This window comes from Mycteria americana, chromosome 2, assembly GCF_035582795.1.
Source record: "Mycteria americana isolate JAX WOST 10 ecotype Jacksonville Zoo and Gardens chromosome 2, USCA_MyAme_1.0, whole genome shotgun sequence".
NCBI lineage: Eukaryota > Metazoa > Chordata > Aves > Ciconiiformes > Ciconiidae > Mycteria > Mycteria americana.
Window position 1 is genome coordinate 93,476,753 of NC_134366.1, and position 16,483 is coordinate 93,493,235.

The following is a 16,483-nucleotide window of genomic DNA, read 5'->3' on the forward strand; positions in this document are numbered from 1 at the left end:
TGAGCTTTATGCATTAGCTAGGCTTGAGACAGCTTCTAAGAGAAGGCTAGGTAAGCACAGTTAAGGTAATGCCTAATCTGAGCGATGTAGTATGACTTGAATGAGTTAAAGCTGAGCAGTATCTTAAACAGAGAACAAAGCTTCCAATTTACAGCTTGTGTGCCTCTGCATACAAAAGATCTAGTAGCCATAATTGAAGTAATCAGCAATATTCCAAGGGTGGTGTGCAAATCTATTTTTCTTTCTCTGGTTAAATACTAAGTGTGCTTAGAGTAAGCCTTCATACTTGATTTTATCTTTGCTTATAAAACATTAACCTATGAAAAATAACAAGTACATTGCACTCGATATGTAAAATACATGGGTTTAAAACTGCAGGAAATTGACATGACTATTTTTAATAACTTGGAAAAAAGTATGTTAGAGGAAAGGCAAGTAAATGGGTATTCTAGGCTGCTTATTTGCATGATGGAATTCTAAGGGCATCAGAGGGATGCTCAAGATAATAAAGAGAACAGGAGCCAATACTCTGCATCATTGCTTGTGCAGAGGAGACCAGCTGCTAACCAGCTGGTTGGTATTACCTTGCCTTTGAGAGGCAAGTGGCTCCATGCTGTTCTGGAAATTAATGTAGGCTCTTCTGTGTACTATGAGTATCTGTCCATGTGCAACTGATGGGGTGTGGAGCAAGTTTGTCTCCTGTGTTTAAAGGCATATTTTCTCAGCATCAGGTAACATCTTCTACCTGTTTCCAGATTTTTTGGCATTATTTTTTTGACTGTGGACGGTGGGACGGGTGCTGCATGCAGTTCACAGTTAGTGCTGAAAATTCTTTTGCTCTGAATTGCGCTGTCCTGAATTGAAAGGAAATGTGTAGTAGTAGGTAACTACTGCCTTTTGCTTTAAAAGATAAATAATGAAATGGGAAAGAAAAGGAGATCTATCTGGGAGATGTTTCACTGTGACCAAATATTCATACTGATATTGTGCATTTTTATAATCAAGTAAACTAGAAGCTTAAGAAGTTTGATTATAAAGGCAGTAGTATTACCTGCTGCAGAGAATACTGGAGACTGTTTCTCCTGAATTTAACACGCCTGGGACAACTTGTCTTTCTGGTCACAATGAAGGGGCCTGGAGAGGTAACTCTCCAGACGGTTGTCCAGAGGGTATGGTATTGGGGAAATTATTATTTCCTTCCCAATTTTAATAATCTGTCATGCTATGATAGCATGTTGCTAACAGATCACAGTTGAGATTTAGTTGTGCTTTGTGGAAGCGTGAGATGCGATTCTACTGATAATTGAAAGTTCACAGTGATGGAATCAAGTGGTTGCTATACTATTGGAAGGTTTACAGAATACATTGGAAAGTGCAAATGTCCATAGAATATATTAATAGTAATATAGAATGCCTTAAACCTTAAAATTTCCTCTAATTTCTAGAGGAATTGTAGCAATTTGCATTGTAGCAATGCAAAATGTAGCAAATGTAGCAAATTTATTGCATTGTAGCAATAAATGACTGTGATCTTACACAGATTTCTCGGGTGATTCGCACTCCTCGTGGAAATGCTCTTTTAGTTGGAGTTGGTGGCTCAGGAAAGCAGAGCTTGACAAGACTGGCATCTTTCATAGCTGGCTATGATACATTCCAGATAATGTTAACAAGGTGAGTATTAATTAAAATTTAAGCAAATAACTACTTTGTGTTTGAACTCTTCCTATAAATAAAACAGGCTCCCAGTCTGCAGTGGGAGAAAGAACAAGCTTAACATAGGCTGAGCACTGTTGCCTCGAGTAGAAAGACATGAAAATCCTTTGAAATTTGCTTGATTTTCTACAGCAAGTCTGAGCTTTTACCATCTTTGGAGTAGTAAACCGTTTTGTGTGTTTCACAGAATGAGAAGGAATATTGGTAGCGTCAAGTTATCTTTACTTTGTGTCTCTACACAGTACACTAAACTGTACTGAAAGTATTTGTATCTGCTATCTATCCATAATGCCTTTATGAGTTTATCTTGTAATATTTGAAATAACACCTGTGTGAGGAGGTGGAATCCTTATCCCTGCTCATTAATTTGGTAGATCTTATGTATATGTCAGAATTTTGACAGTCTTTTCCAAGCATATCTTGCCTTCTTTCATATTGTTCAACCCAATGTGGTTTCTTTTGGAATAACTCACAAAAGATATAAAAAATAAATTATAAATCCTTCTCTGAATATTTTAGAATATGAGTGCCTCCTAAAGTGTCTGTAGGACAAGTCAATGATCAGGAAATATTTTTGGCACGCAAATAAGATGTCATTGTACAGAAGTGAAATTATTTTAATTCTTTTGCAGCTGTGTTGGCTGCAGAAGAAATTGTAGATTCATATGTGGGAATGCCTCTTGATGAGTATCTCATCAGAGGATCTATCTGAAATAGGAATGACTTCAGGAGAGATTACAGTACAGTTGACAAAACAAGCAGTAACAAATTGCTGGATATCATTCACAAAGAATTATGAAGCCACTAAAGGGTGAAATACTGAATTAAAAAAGTGGTGTGCAGCTTCCCACTTAAAGTTGCTTTGGCACCTGAGGATCATAAGAAGGCCTATATAAAGGTCATGAAAAAAAAAAAAAGTCCAGAAAAGATCTGGGGAACCCTTACATCTGAAGACTTTTAAACCCGATGGGCGTACCAGATGAATTAAAGAAACTGAGTGAAAAACAGACTGAGTGAAGATTTGAATAAACATGATTTTAGGAAAGACTCATCAAAGATTCTGATAAAACCTAATGCCACCTTACAAACCCCTTGGAGTTCTTCATGTGGGTCAACAAGCAAGTGTAGAAGTGTAGATAGTGTGAAGCAAGTGTAGATAGTGTGAAGCAAGTGTAGATAGTGTGAAGCAAGTGTAGAAGTGATTGATAAAATTGATAAAAAAACTCTGTGTTTTTCTAACCTTAAGTGGTTATCTAAAACCCATCTAATAATTTGTGCCAAAATACCTCTGGGAAAAATTCTGAATCCTTCTTGGATAGAATTGTTTGCTCTTTGTTAATCCAAAATTTCCTATTCCGTGAGTTCTTACAAAGAATAATTGTTGGATTTAAAATGGTTTCATTTAGTTCACCAAGGTAGATGATAGTAATATTGCTAACTCAATGTGTGTAACTTAAAGTATTTTTTTCAAGTCAGTATTTTTGTCTAATTTTGAGTAATTAACTGAATAACTCTTCCAATCATTATTTCCCCCTGCAACTGAAACAAAAGGGCATAGAATATTTGTGTCTTCTCTGTGTCCATTCCTAATTTTAGTGGTGTCTTTGCTTTTGAAGTGTCTTATTTATAAACACATGTATGGAACCTTATCTTGGTGATTACGATGTCTTTGTTGAAACACAAAAAATAATCGTCTTAATCATCAAGAAAAAAAAATTGCAAAACCTATGTATTTATTTCCTGAGCTCCTCCCTAGTAATGAGGAACTGTTGTACAATTTCTGATTTTTCAGGTCATACATGAGATCATTACGGTTACATAAGAAACTCTTAATAAAGTTGCACGCAATCACTTCTCTGTTTTAATTCCCAGTGGGCATCCTAGAAACCTCAGCTTTTATTGCACTCCTTTATCCAGCCAGAGAGATCATTCCAGTGTAACCTTGCGTATTGGGTTTGCGTGGCAAGGCTTTGGTAGCGGGGGGGCTACAGGGGTGGCTTCTGTGAGAAGTTGCTAGAAGCTTTCCCCATGTCTGATAGAGCCAATGCCAGCCAGCTCCAAGATGGACCTACCACTGGCCAAGGCTGAGCCCATCAGTGATGGTGGTAGCGCCTCTATGATAACCTATTTAAGAAGGAGAAAAAAACTGCTGTGCAACAGCAGCCGGAGAAGAGGAGCGAGAATATGTGAGAGAAACAACTATGCAGACACCAAGGTCAACTCACCACACCTTGTCTAATAATTTTTATGTTTTTTAATCTCTTAGTTTGCTGCTGCTCTCTTTCCTTTTTGTAAAACTGTGAGTGCCAGCATTGGTGATGACTTTCATCAGAAGGGCCAACTAGTTTGAGTTTTTTAATTAGTCAATAAAATCTAGCATATCTTATTGCACCCAGCACATGACAAAATCATGTGAGACAACACCTGTCCGTCTTTTGGGGTGCAGGGTTGTGGGGTATTTTTTTTTTATTATTTTATTTTTTAATTGATGTGGGAGGTGAAAAAGAGAGCAGGAAAGTGAAGAATGGATTAGGTATTTAATGTGTGATATTGAAATGAGCTATGTCTTTCCTCCTAACCGAAATGAAAATTCCTGGACTTTGGCACCTTTTTGCCTTAAATTCCAAGAGATTGTTTCTTACTGAAGTTTGCTTGTTCTTTTTCTTTTAACCAGAAGCCCTTTTTAAAAGGAATGAATATTAGTACAACTGTCCTTTTTTGTAGATCGTACAACACTTTAAACTTGATGGAAGATCTGAAACTGTTGTACAGAACAGCAGGACTGCAAGGGAAAGGCATCTGTTTTCTTTTTACAGACAATGAGATCAAAGATGAGTCTTTCTTGGAATACCTGAACAATGTTTTATCGTCAGGAGAAGTAAGATGCCTTCTCATGATAATTTCTCTGCTTTTTAAATGTTATAATTCTGAAGTAAAATAACCGAATTCATTTGAATATTCTTTTATAGATCAAGGGGCACACTTTCAGAAACTAATACTCAAGTGCTTTTTATCATTACACTATTATAAAAAATGGAAACAATCCATTATACTAGGTTAGAGTGAGACAAAGCTATTGTAAAATTAAGAATGAGCATCATCATTCCATACAGAGAAATTGTCTAAGTCAGACCCTTTTAAATGTGTTGACAAGCTGTGTTGAACTTGGGAAACATCACTGAAGTTAAACAAAATTATCTGTTAAATTAAATACCTCATTAGTGTACAAATAGTTTTTGTATGGTAAATTTATGTCCAGAATGGATGGGATGGCTTTTATTGTTTTTATTCATTTATTATTTCAGGGGTGTGTTTCAGAGTAACTTCTACTAGTTATTAGAATATTGAGAAGAAAGCAAAGCCATTGTACATGGATTCTTTGGGTTTTTATATGGGAGAGTGGGTTTTACTTTTACAGCATGTTAGATTTCAGTGTGTTTAACAGAATCACTTCAGTAAAAGTTCTGGTTTAAAGGAGTGACGTGGGTCCTAATAACTTCAGTGTCTGAAATGTATGTCCCTTCCTGAAATGCTATCTGTTAAATGAACCTTATGCTGTACACTCTATTTTGGATCATCTCATAAAGCGTGAACAAAATCTTCCTTTTTCTCAAAGGTATCAAACTTATTTGCACGTGATGAAGTAGATGAGATCATTAGTGACATCATACCCACCTTCAAAAAGGAACATCCACGTAGACCTCCAACCAGTGAGGTTCTGTATGACTACTTCATGTCCAGAGTCCGTCAGAACCTTCATGTGGTTCTTTGCTTTTCACCAGTAGGTGAAAAATTCCGAAATAGGGCCCTGAAGTTCCCTGCTCTCATTTCTGGATGCACTATAGATTGGTTCAGCCGGTGGCCTAAGGATGCTTTAGTGGCAGGTAGGTGTAGGTTTTGTCTTTGCACATATTTAATTCTCTGATCAGTGGTCATGAAGTTGTTTTAATTGCTTTGAATTTTGCCAGCACACTGGCAGAAGAAACTTACTTTTTTCTAAAATTTGATATAGATGTTTTCTTCTTTAAAGCTTGCTGTATTAAACTGCTGAAATATTTCTAACAGAGGAAAGGCTTTGAACACAGTTTGAAGAAAAATTCCCCTTGAAGATAGCTTAAATGCATTGGTAAAGCAGGCAAAATACTACTAAAGAAAGTGATTATTAGTGACTGTGCCTGTGATCAGGCATACAGAGGAAGGCTGTGATTACCCAATCCCTGGTAGCTAGCAGTTAGACAGGTTCAGAGAGAAAAAGCAGTTGCACACTTTGGAGGTGAAAGAATACCAGATCCTTGGCTATACTTTTTACTGAGAAGTGTGGAATAATGTTAAGAATCTAATGGTGGAGAGTAAAGAAGACTGGGGTTTCAGAAGCTGCGTGAAAGCTGGCATAATATCTTGTTGACGCAATGTGAAAGCATCTCCCATGTCACAGATGTCAATAAGTTGGTTGATAATTAGTATTTACATTTTAAATTAAATTTGTAGAAGACATCAAGAAGATGAATCTCAAATTGCCAATAACATTGTATAAAGACTTTACTTCCAGAGGTGTTCTCTGCTTTGCAACTATTCCCTGGTATAATCAATACTATCCTTTAGTAGACCACATATTGGATTGTGAAATGTTAAAAATAGAATACTATTTAAAGTTCAACCACATACCGAGCCAAATATATATGAGTAGGTGGTGCACAGATCAATGGCAGATGAAGATTTAAATTAGATGAAATATTTCTCTTTGTCATGGTACGTAGCCTTTATATTGCCTTGTTTATAAGCTAAGACTTTTTCCTGAAAATTTACTTACATTTATGTTTTTCTTTCTTTCTTAAGTATCTGAACATTTCCTGTCCTCATTTGATATGGACTGCACTGCTGATACAAAGAGGGAAATTGTGCAGTGTATGGGCTCATTCCAGGATGGAGTGGCAGAGAAGTGTTCTGATTACTTTCAAAGATACAGACGTTCTACACATGTGACTCCCAAATCCTACCTGTCTTTTATTCAGGCATATAAAACCACATACAAAGAAAAGCATTCTGAATTGCAGACATTAGCACACAGGTAAACTGCTTGGTTTACTACTGTCTTTCTGTAGTTTTCTCCCCCAGGTAGGTATATTCTGATACGCCTCATTTCAATCCATGGCTTGTCTCTTTGCACAGCAAAAGGATTTTTTTTTTTTCAAGTTTCCTAAAATTGTGTAAAGGTGTAACTTGATCAAATATTGTAGTTGCTCTTGGCATATAAGTTAAAGACTATATATTTTTGGAGGGGGAGAAAGGGTAGTGACGTATGAAAAAGCAAGGTGGTGGGGAAAAAAAGTGAATATAAATTATTCACCTGTATTTTTAATGAGTAAAAGAAAACATCTACATGTAATTTCATAATATATTCATAGTAATATTTAATTTACTAGAGAGCAACTTTTGTTTTCTTGCTAAACAGTTGTATCCTCCTGATATGAACATGTAAGAAATACCTTTGGCGTTTTTGGTTTTATGATCATAGAGCATAATTTAGGCTGCTGAACTTTTTACTTGTAGATTATTAAAGTGGTTTTGATATATTAATTCTCCTTTTCAGATACTTTATTAAACTGATGAAGTCTATTTGCAGATTTATCTTCATGTCAGAAATACTCAAATAGAATGTAAAATTAGCATTTGGTGTATCAATTGGATTACTCTTAAGAAAAACTGTCTTCCCAATTTTGAAAGATTGGCACAAAGAGCTGGAAGCCTTTAAGAAAGACTCAAACTAGTTTGTTTCACTTTGAAACATTCTTTGGCTTCAAAGCCAAATTGAGTTAGAAATCTGTAGTTATGTTCTGGGTGAAGACTTGTAAAACAGAGAGGTCTGGTCTTGTTTCCTACCTTCTGACGCCTCAGATGTACCAGATTAGTTCATGCATGTCAATTTGTTTCACTTAACCTTAGTTGCATAGTCTGAATTGCTTTTGCAGGTGTTACTCTGTTCTCCTCTATTTGTTTAGCTGTCCAAGTACTGCTTAACTTTTGCAATAGCAGCCTCAGTAGAGGCCACTTAAACTTGTCTGAAAAGTCCCAAGTGAGGACTTACATTTTGATAGACAAAAAGCACTGTTGAAGGGGCATTTTATGCTGAATGAGAAAAGTGTTATGTTAGTGCTATTTTTCTGTTAATCTCTTTGGGTTGGTCTTGATTTCAATATTTTGATTTTATTAGCCTTTTCAATATCCTCTTCAAACAAGAAATAGTGATTTGAGATATTTCTCAGGATTCTAGTGATCAGAAAATGCTTTCCGCTGTATAGAACTTAGTCCTTTGAGTATCAGGTTGGAGCTCAACAGGGACGGTGGCATATATGGAACCAACATATAGGATTTTTATGCAATGATAAAGGCATACTGTTTGAGTTAGAAGTGGGTAAAATTTCAAGTCACACACTCTTTTTATGTAATTTATTGTTTGCTTTCTTGATTCTGAAGACATTAGACACTTGTGTGAAAGTTCCTATACAAGTTTTATTTTTGGTGTAAAACTTCTTTTGCTAGTGTTTGTTCTGATTGATGTGATTCATTCTATTGATGGAATAATTTGGAAAGCGTCGTGTAAATTACATAGGGAATTACATGCTTCTTATTTTGCTTTTTAACTCCAGAATGAATACTGGACTGGAAAAATTGAGAGAGGCCTCTGAGTCAGTGGTTGCTCTAAGCAGAGAGCTGGAGGTAAAAGAAAAGGAACTTCAAATTGCCAATGAAAAAGCTGACACGGTATGTACAGCCTTCAAAATGTATTGCTGTTTGATTTTTTTTTTTTCCCTCTTTTTATTTCTTCTATTTTGAAAAGATTAATGAAGTAAAAGGAAGTTAAGTGTTGGGGAAAAAAGGGATCTTGGAAACATAACAGTGACGAAAATAATCTTGTTTGAGTTTTCTGGTTCTGGAATTCAACAGATAAAATTTTACAACAAAAATTAATACATTCTTTCAACTAGGTGTTTTCTTTAATATTTTGCATGTGGGTTTTCTCACATTCTAGGTATTGAAAGAAGTTACTGTAAAAGCACAGGCTGCTGAGAAGGTGAAGGGTGAAGTTCAGAAAGTGAAAGACAAAGCTCAAGCTATTGTAGACAGTATCTCAGTTGACAAAGCCATTGCTGAAGAGAAGTTGGAAGCTGCTAAGCCTGCTTTGGAAGAGGCAGAAGCAGCCTTACAGGTTAGTACTTGGACCATGTATAACATTATTTCACTGCTAAGAAGATGGGCTTCTTTGAAAACAAATATGAGGTTGCAGGTGCATCGCATAACTCATCAGTTGACAGAAAATGTATGCAAATAAATATACATATTTTGAGGCTTTTTAGGTTCAGTTTTGTTTTTCTTTTTCCACCTGAGCACTAACCCAAAATAGGCAGTTTTTCAGAAAAGGGCAAGTTTTAACTTTCATTTGAAACTGTAGTTGATATATGATGTGCTGGAGGTTGATATTAGACCAGTAACTGAATGTTGATACTGTTATAAAACAGCTTGTGTGCAATGAGTGAAGAAGTGCCTTCCATTTAAAAACAGTTATAATTCCATCCAAATCTAAACCTCCTGTTTTATTTTCAGTTTTCACCAATGAATTGCATTTTGAATAAGTTAGCTAATCCACTCTTTTCTGTGTTCTTAAAAAAAAATTTATTTTTTCTTATGAGTTGTGGCATTACCCAGATTTCTAGCATTCACCATGGGACTTCATGTCTTTCAACATACTCTTTTTGTAAAGCTTTTTTAATACTGCCCATATCTTTACATGATGAATCATTAGTGATGAAAAAAGATTAATTTTTGTTGACCTTGTGTAGTATTTTTTTTTAATGTCTGTTTGGCTGACTATAAGAAAATGTCCCTCAAGGCCTTTCTGTCATGAGCAGCAGTAGTGGGATCTGAAGTAAACCTAATACTGGAGGCTAGCAGGGAGATGGCATCTCAAGAAATGGAAGAGAATGAACGAAAAACCTGAAGGACAGATAAACTCAAAGATTGTTATGTAGATTTACTGGAAGGTTTTCCTTCCACTTGAGAGGCTGCCAACAGTTGTGATAGTTAAAGACTATTGTGACGTTCCTTCAAATCTAAGTCTTCGAAATCTAGTATTAATAAATTTTCATGGATCTTCCGAGTGTATGACTTCACTTTGAGGGGAGAGGTGCTTAGCAGTCTCTAACTGCCATGATTCTTGAAGGGCAGAGTGGAAATGTCTAAATGAAGGCTGATGACGTGACAGCTGAAAAGAGTGGAATAAGAGAGCAAGTCTGGATCATAAGATCCTGATACTTAGCTACAGGAGAAAGGTAAAAAAAAAAAAAAAAAAAAAAAAAAACCAAACTCAGAGGTCGGCAAGCATTCTGACAAGTGCATAAACAAACAATGCTAAGTGGGCAGCGTCTGAGGTATGAAAAGAGCACCAGTGTCCTGTGTCCTGTCCTGCATCTTATTACAGCTTACTTTCTGGTTTTGGCTGAAGTTACCAAATCAAAACAATACTACTACTCTTGAAATTTTGGATTCTAATAAATGAAAGTCCGATTTTCAGGAAAAGCTATACTAGCATTATTGTGAGACTTCACAATGGGGAAAGGTAGTTGGGCTTAATCTTGAAATTCTTGCATTTGCTATAATAAATTGCTTTGCCTGTGTCTAAGGGGGAAAGGAAAACTATTATAAAAGCAAGCCTATCAGTATGCATACCTGTATTCTCAGCAGAAACTCCTTTAAGCAAGAAAATTCTCTGTATGAGCCTGTATAGGGCTGCATCTTTCAAAAAATGAATCTCACAATCATTATGGGTTTGCAAACTTCCCTCTAGGGATTCCTATAATGGAATTCTGCTTGCAGTGTAGACAAATGTCTATTAAAATGTTTGATAAATATAAAGGTTACTTCCCAGATAAAAACAAAACAAACTGTGATTGGTTATTTCGCTCCATTTTTTACATATTTTAAGACTGCTAAATGCTATGTTAAGAGACAGGTAGGTACAGAACAGTTTATAACCATTTTTAAACATATAGTGAGATTAATTTTTTAAAGTTTGAGTAAGAATTGTCAAAGTTCAATAAAACTTAGTTGCACTTTGCCCTGAAATAAAAATGGCACATTAAATGCACGACTAGAAGTAAATAAATAAATAAATGAAAATTCAGTGCAACTCTTTTGCCACAATTTGAATGGTAGCAAAAAGCCTGGGCAGACTTTCCTAAAGGTCACTAAGAAACACTGTTTAAAGTTTCCACGCGGATATCTGGAAAAACTCTGCTGAATTATCAGGTGCACGCTGAACCCAATGAGCAGCAAAATATTGAAGGCAAACAAAAGGCAGGCAGAAGGAAGGTGATCAGGATAATCTGCAATAATTTGCAATCCCTTTCTTGAAGTATAAACACAAGTAATTAAAATCTTCCTTTATGAATTCCCAGTGAGGCATGTGCAAGGCTAGAAGCAAGGTGTCATAACTCCTGCAATAACCTGTTGCTTACCTTTGTCACTGTCGTACTCAGGCTGATTAAACTGCCTGTGAATAAGCAAAGCTTCTGATCCAAGTTATGTCTGTTATAGGAGCACCCATCAGCAGTTACCATCGTTCAGTGGTTTTTTTGCTCTGTATGTGGTGCAGTATGCACTACTGCTCAAATCAGTGCTTCTTGAAGGAGACATCTTCAGTAGACTTTTCTGATAGTCCTTTTTGATTTATGATGTGCACTAGAGTTACAAGTTATAGTATTAGATTTGCACCATAGGCTTACTTGGCCTTACTTAATATGGCCTAGGTTTTCATACGTTATTATAATTTATTTGTTTTTCTCACAGGCCAGCTTCTACAACAGGAATGTTCCCAATAAGGTGAATCAGAAAGTGCAAATCTATACGTGTATCAGGCCTTCTCACTGGTTTCCTTAATTCACCTTCATTTGCCAAATATCAACAGAATCTATTTTCCTTTCTAGACTCAGTTTCCGGTGAATAGGTTTGCATTTTAGAAAAATAGGCAAAATTTCAAGATGTTTCTGTTTTGCATTTTGTTTTGTCAAAAATGTGCATAGTAGTTTTAAGCTTTTAGGTGCTGCTGTAGAGGTAGCTGAGCTGAGGTTTCCTAGTAGTTGCTAGGAGGTAGTAGTGAAAATCTGAGGGTCCTTCTAGCTTCATGCTTTTTAGAAGTAAAATTATTTTCAATCAAAAATAATGTGAATAATTTTTTTCTTCTCCAGTGGATTAATACTGTTGGTGAGCTTGTGCTCTATGTTTTCTTAAATAAAAAATAACAGTAATTGCTTTACACTTTGTTTTAAATTCATAGACAATAAAACCTACAGATATTGCCACTGTCCGCACACTGGGTCGTCCTCCTCACCTCATTATGCGTATCATGGACTGTGTGTTACTGCTCTTCCAGCGAAAAGTGAACAATGTGAAAATTGATCAGGAAAAATGCTGTGCCATCCCATCATGGCAAGAATCTTTGAAACTGATGACAGCAGGGAACTTCTTACAGAACCTACAGGTGCTTGTGCAACCTTCTTTTTGATATTTTGTTAATTTAAGAAAATGGGGGACAGTGTTTTCTCTGGTGTTCATAGGAGAACAAATGTGCAATAGGAATCAGACACACAATAGATCGAAAACGTTAGGCGCTTAAAAATAAGTATGTCATAACGAAATAAACTTGAATCCTTCTGGCAAAGTCAGGTCATAAATCAATTATAGTTTCTCCTAAGTAAAGCAATGAAATTACTTTCAGTGACAAATGACTCAAAGCTTTAAGCATTTGGTTTGAATAGCCATTACTTATGTGTTTCATTAAAGCTGATAGAAAACATCTTTTTTCTGGTACCCAACTTTTCATTAATTTTCAGCGTTGCAACTTGTGCAGTGGCTTGCAAAAGAATAGTTGATTATTAGGATATACAAAATCAGAATTTTTTGAAATGTGGGATTTTTCAGCTCCATAGCTTGTGTCTAGGGAAATGGGAAGAGTAACTAATGAATAAATCCCTGTTCATAATTTAAACTAATAATATTATGATTAATCTACTCTGAATATATTATACCTTGTCCTGCCCCACTGGATGTTGTTGTCTCCAATTTCTGCATTTTGAGGAGTTTACTTAATCTGTCTCTGGTCCGGTGGGAAATCACAGATGCCAGGCTCGACCAACTTTGTATGGTTGGTAGTGCCATGGATGCCATTTATATAGTATTTACATTGCATCTACTTGTAAGGAATTTTAGTTTACTGAAGGGCTTCAACATTTCATTGCTTGTGAATAAATAAACCTATTTGTGCTTCAGGGAACAGCTATTTGTCAAGTTCACCAGTGATGGACTTCCATTATACCTTGTAAATAGATCTTTAAAGATGACCAAACTTATATAGAATATTTGACCATTAAAATAAATTTGAAGGAGAAAATTGAGAGCTTTTGGGGATGAAAAATCGAAGAGATGTTTTTTGGAGAAAAGAGAGGGTCAAAATAAATTTATAAAGTTGAAACACATTCCACTAATGAGATAAGGTAATTTAAGGAGAAGATAGCTTGCTTGCCCTTTGAAAGGACTGTCTTGTAGAATGTACGTTTATGAACCTGAGCTAAGCTTTTCCTTTTCTTTTTGAAGATTGTTAAGTTACTTATTCAGTATTAAGAAAAACGGAATTTCAAGCAGGATATCAGTGATATTTTGTATCAACAATTAGCTGTGTAACTGTAATGGATAGTGTAAGATAGCGAAGTTCATAAATGAAGGCAAACTTTTTTCCATTTTGTAAGAATATAGAACAGAGAGGAATGACTTTTGCAAGCTCTCAAAGATGCATGAGACAGAGAACTTCATATTAGGTATTTGTAAGTAACATTTGTGATCTTGGTAAGGTTCTGTGTGTGCTGAAGTACATATATGTATAGTTTACATATATTACATACATTATGTATATTGCACTTTTTTTTTAGCAATTTCCAAAGGACACAATTAATGAAGAAGTGGTAGAACTTTTGAGTCCTTATTTTGAAATGGTGGACTACAACATTGAAACAGCTAAGAGAGTATGTGGGAATGTTGCTGGCCTCTGCTCATGGACCAAAGCTATGGCTGTATTTTTTTCCATCAACAAAGAAGTATTACCTTTAAAGGTAAGTCTGTTAATCAGTGGGAGGCACACAAACACCCTTTGCTCCCTCTCCTCCCCACCTGTGTGCACTTGAGGATTTCATCTGCTGGAAGCATCAGCTGCCTTATTCCAACTGGTGCATGCCTCTGTAGGAATTTATTATCTAGAAAACAGTAACTCTACAGTAAAGTATATTTCAAATGTACTACCACTTGTGAGTTGTCAAAATTATGAAAGAGATTGTGCAGTTTTATGACTCTGGGCCCCTTCTGAATGGGGTTGAAGCAGCTTTCATCTAATTCAATTCACTATTTCAATTGCTTTACCTTAATTAAGAATTAAGTAGGAAAAAGCTCGAGATGTGGTTCTTTTAATGTTCGGGATCTCAGTGTATAAGAATTCTGTACAGAGACTCTGTTCATCAGTGTTATTTAGAGAAAAACAGGCCTAAATAGTTGTTAGAAGGTAAGAATGAAAGTCAGGAAGAACATGGTCAAGCATGATTTTAACATAGAATAGCTTATATTTATAATAGGAATGACCAAAAGGGAAGCCAGATTTGTACTTAGAGGTAGTGTCTTTCATTAGACAAAGCATATTGGTTGGAGAAATCAAATGGGCTTCTAGTGGCAGCAGTAGTGGCACCTTTTTTGCAAGCCAGATCAGGTTAACTTTTGTGTCAGGTGGAGAATGGCTGGTATCCCAGAAGGTTTTCTGATTATTTTTTCTAATTGATGTTAGACCAACTGCTTAACTGCAGCTACCTGCAATAAGAAGTTAGTTTCTTGTAAAATTCAAATAAAAGGTTTTAATGAATTATGAAATCTCTGCTGAGCAGTTTGATTTTGAAATGTAGTACAGTAAAACTCTTTGAGATACATTATAGCAAATGCTTTAAGATGTACGTATGAATACACTATTTGTATGCTTCACAGGCTAATTTAGCAATCCAGGAGAATCGCCTAACCACTGCTATGCTGGACCTGCAGAAAGCTCAAGAAGAACTGAGTGCCAAACAAGAAGAATTAGATATTGTGCAGGCAGAGTATGAAAAAGCAATGAGAGAAAAACAGGTGAACTGCTATTTACAGAAAAGAAGTTGCAACCCTTACTTTAAGGAAAACTTAATGCATTCTCTCAATTTCACTGTTATTCCTTGGAGAGGATGTTGATCACATTTATGACAGATGTTGATAGTTTGTCCTAATATATTTTTTCCATCCCACTTTCCCTGCTTCTCTGCACGGTGATATAAGTGTTTGAGAATATATTTTTGAGCTGTTGTTTAACTACTGGTTTAATTAGATGTAGAGATTTTTCTGGCCTATCAGATACATGACTGTAAACCATATTTCTTGGTGTATGGTTTTCTCTAGACTTTGCTTGAAGATGCTGAGCGTTGCCGTCATAAAATGCAAACTGCTTCAAGTCTTATAAGTGGTTTAGCAAGTGAAAAAGAGAGGTGGACAGAGCAGAGTAAGGAATTTGCTGTGCAGACCAAGAGGCTAGTGGGTAAGCTTTTGTCCACACCTTTGAACTTGGAAGTTAGTCACTTGAGTTGTAATGGATAGTGAAACTGAAAATGTTTGAAATTTCAAACTTTTCCTTTGTAGCTTAGCTTCCCTGTTGCTAAAATGGGGGTAATTGTTATGAATTCTCTTGCTAAAGCACTGCTAGGTAGAAAATACAGTATGAGACTAAAGTTCATATTTAAAAAAATAAAATAATACAGTAACTGTGTATGCTGTGCATGGGCTTTTACTTGATGTGTATAACGTGCAGTGCATACTTGGGACACTGATGTTTTCACTTGACTGATGTTTGTAGGCAGCAGTCCAAAGAGAGTGATATGTTAGCAAGTGCCAATAAAATGTCTATAACTGAGAATACATATGGAGGAGAGGAAGTGTGATATTTGGGCACTGACATTTATATGTAGAAATCGATATTTTTAAATGCAGTTACTAATGTTCATAAAACTTTTGTTTCTTAGAAGTTCATTTTTATTTTATAAATATGCACTTGGAAAGTAAAGTACTTTGTAATAAAGAATTAATTTATTAGTTAGATCAAGTAAATGAAATTTATCTTGTCCTTTACTGTGGTCTGAAGTTTCTTCTCTGACTTTTGCCTTGAAATGCTGTAAAAAGCAGGTATTGTTGATAGGTTGTATTTTATTTGCTATCATAATATGTATATGGGTATTATTAACTTACTAAAAATACAGAATACCTTCCCCATGCAGTCGTCATGGTTTTTTATAGATAACTTGAAAAAGTCTAAAAAAATATAAGTACTTAGTATAAAAGTACAGTATCTTCTCCAGTTTGGAATTCTGCATTCTTACTTCAGAGGTACAAAAAAACCCAACAAGTATGGTGTCACGAAACGTAGGGGGGCAATTTTGAAGCTGACCAGAAGATTAAAACTTGTCACACTTAATACCTCCATAATGGTGTCTGCTACAATTTTTTATTATTAGTAGTAATAATTGTAATTGATTTGTTCTTAATTAGTACTCCTAAATAAAGGTTCTTTTCTCCCCCAAAAATATTGTTTAAGCCTGTTCTTACGATTGCGCAAGGAAATTATGAAATTGGAAGTTTATGAGTAAATTTATTCTGCTGTGTCCTG

The 16,483-nt window shown here is 35.6% G+C and overlaps 1 protein-coding gene across 1 annotated transcript in view; it reads left to right on the forward strand.

Annotated features, from left to right (window-relative positions):
• Positions 1–16,483, forward strand: part of DNAH5 (dynein axonemal heavy chain 5) — a 133,033-nt gene that overhangs the window by 90,007 nt on the left and 26,543 nt on the right. Inside the window, 10 exon segments of the mRNA XM_075495645.1 lie at positions 1,541–1,671; positions 4,438–4,591; positions 5,330–5,597; positions 6,550–6,781; positions 8,361–8,475; positions 8,744–8,920; positions 12,044–12,247; positions 13,692–13,871; positions 14,785–14,922; positions 15,226–15,361. Coding sequence (XP_075351760.1) covers positions 1,541–1,671; positions 4,438–4,591; positions 5,330–5,597; positions 6,550–6,781; positions 8,361–8,475; positions 8,744–8,920; positions 12,044–12,247; positions 13,692–13,871; positions 14,785–14,922; positions 15,226–15,361 — 1,735 coding nt within the window.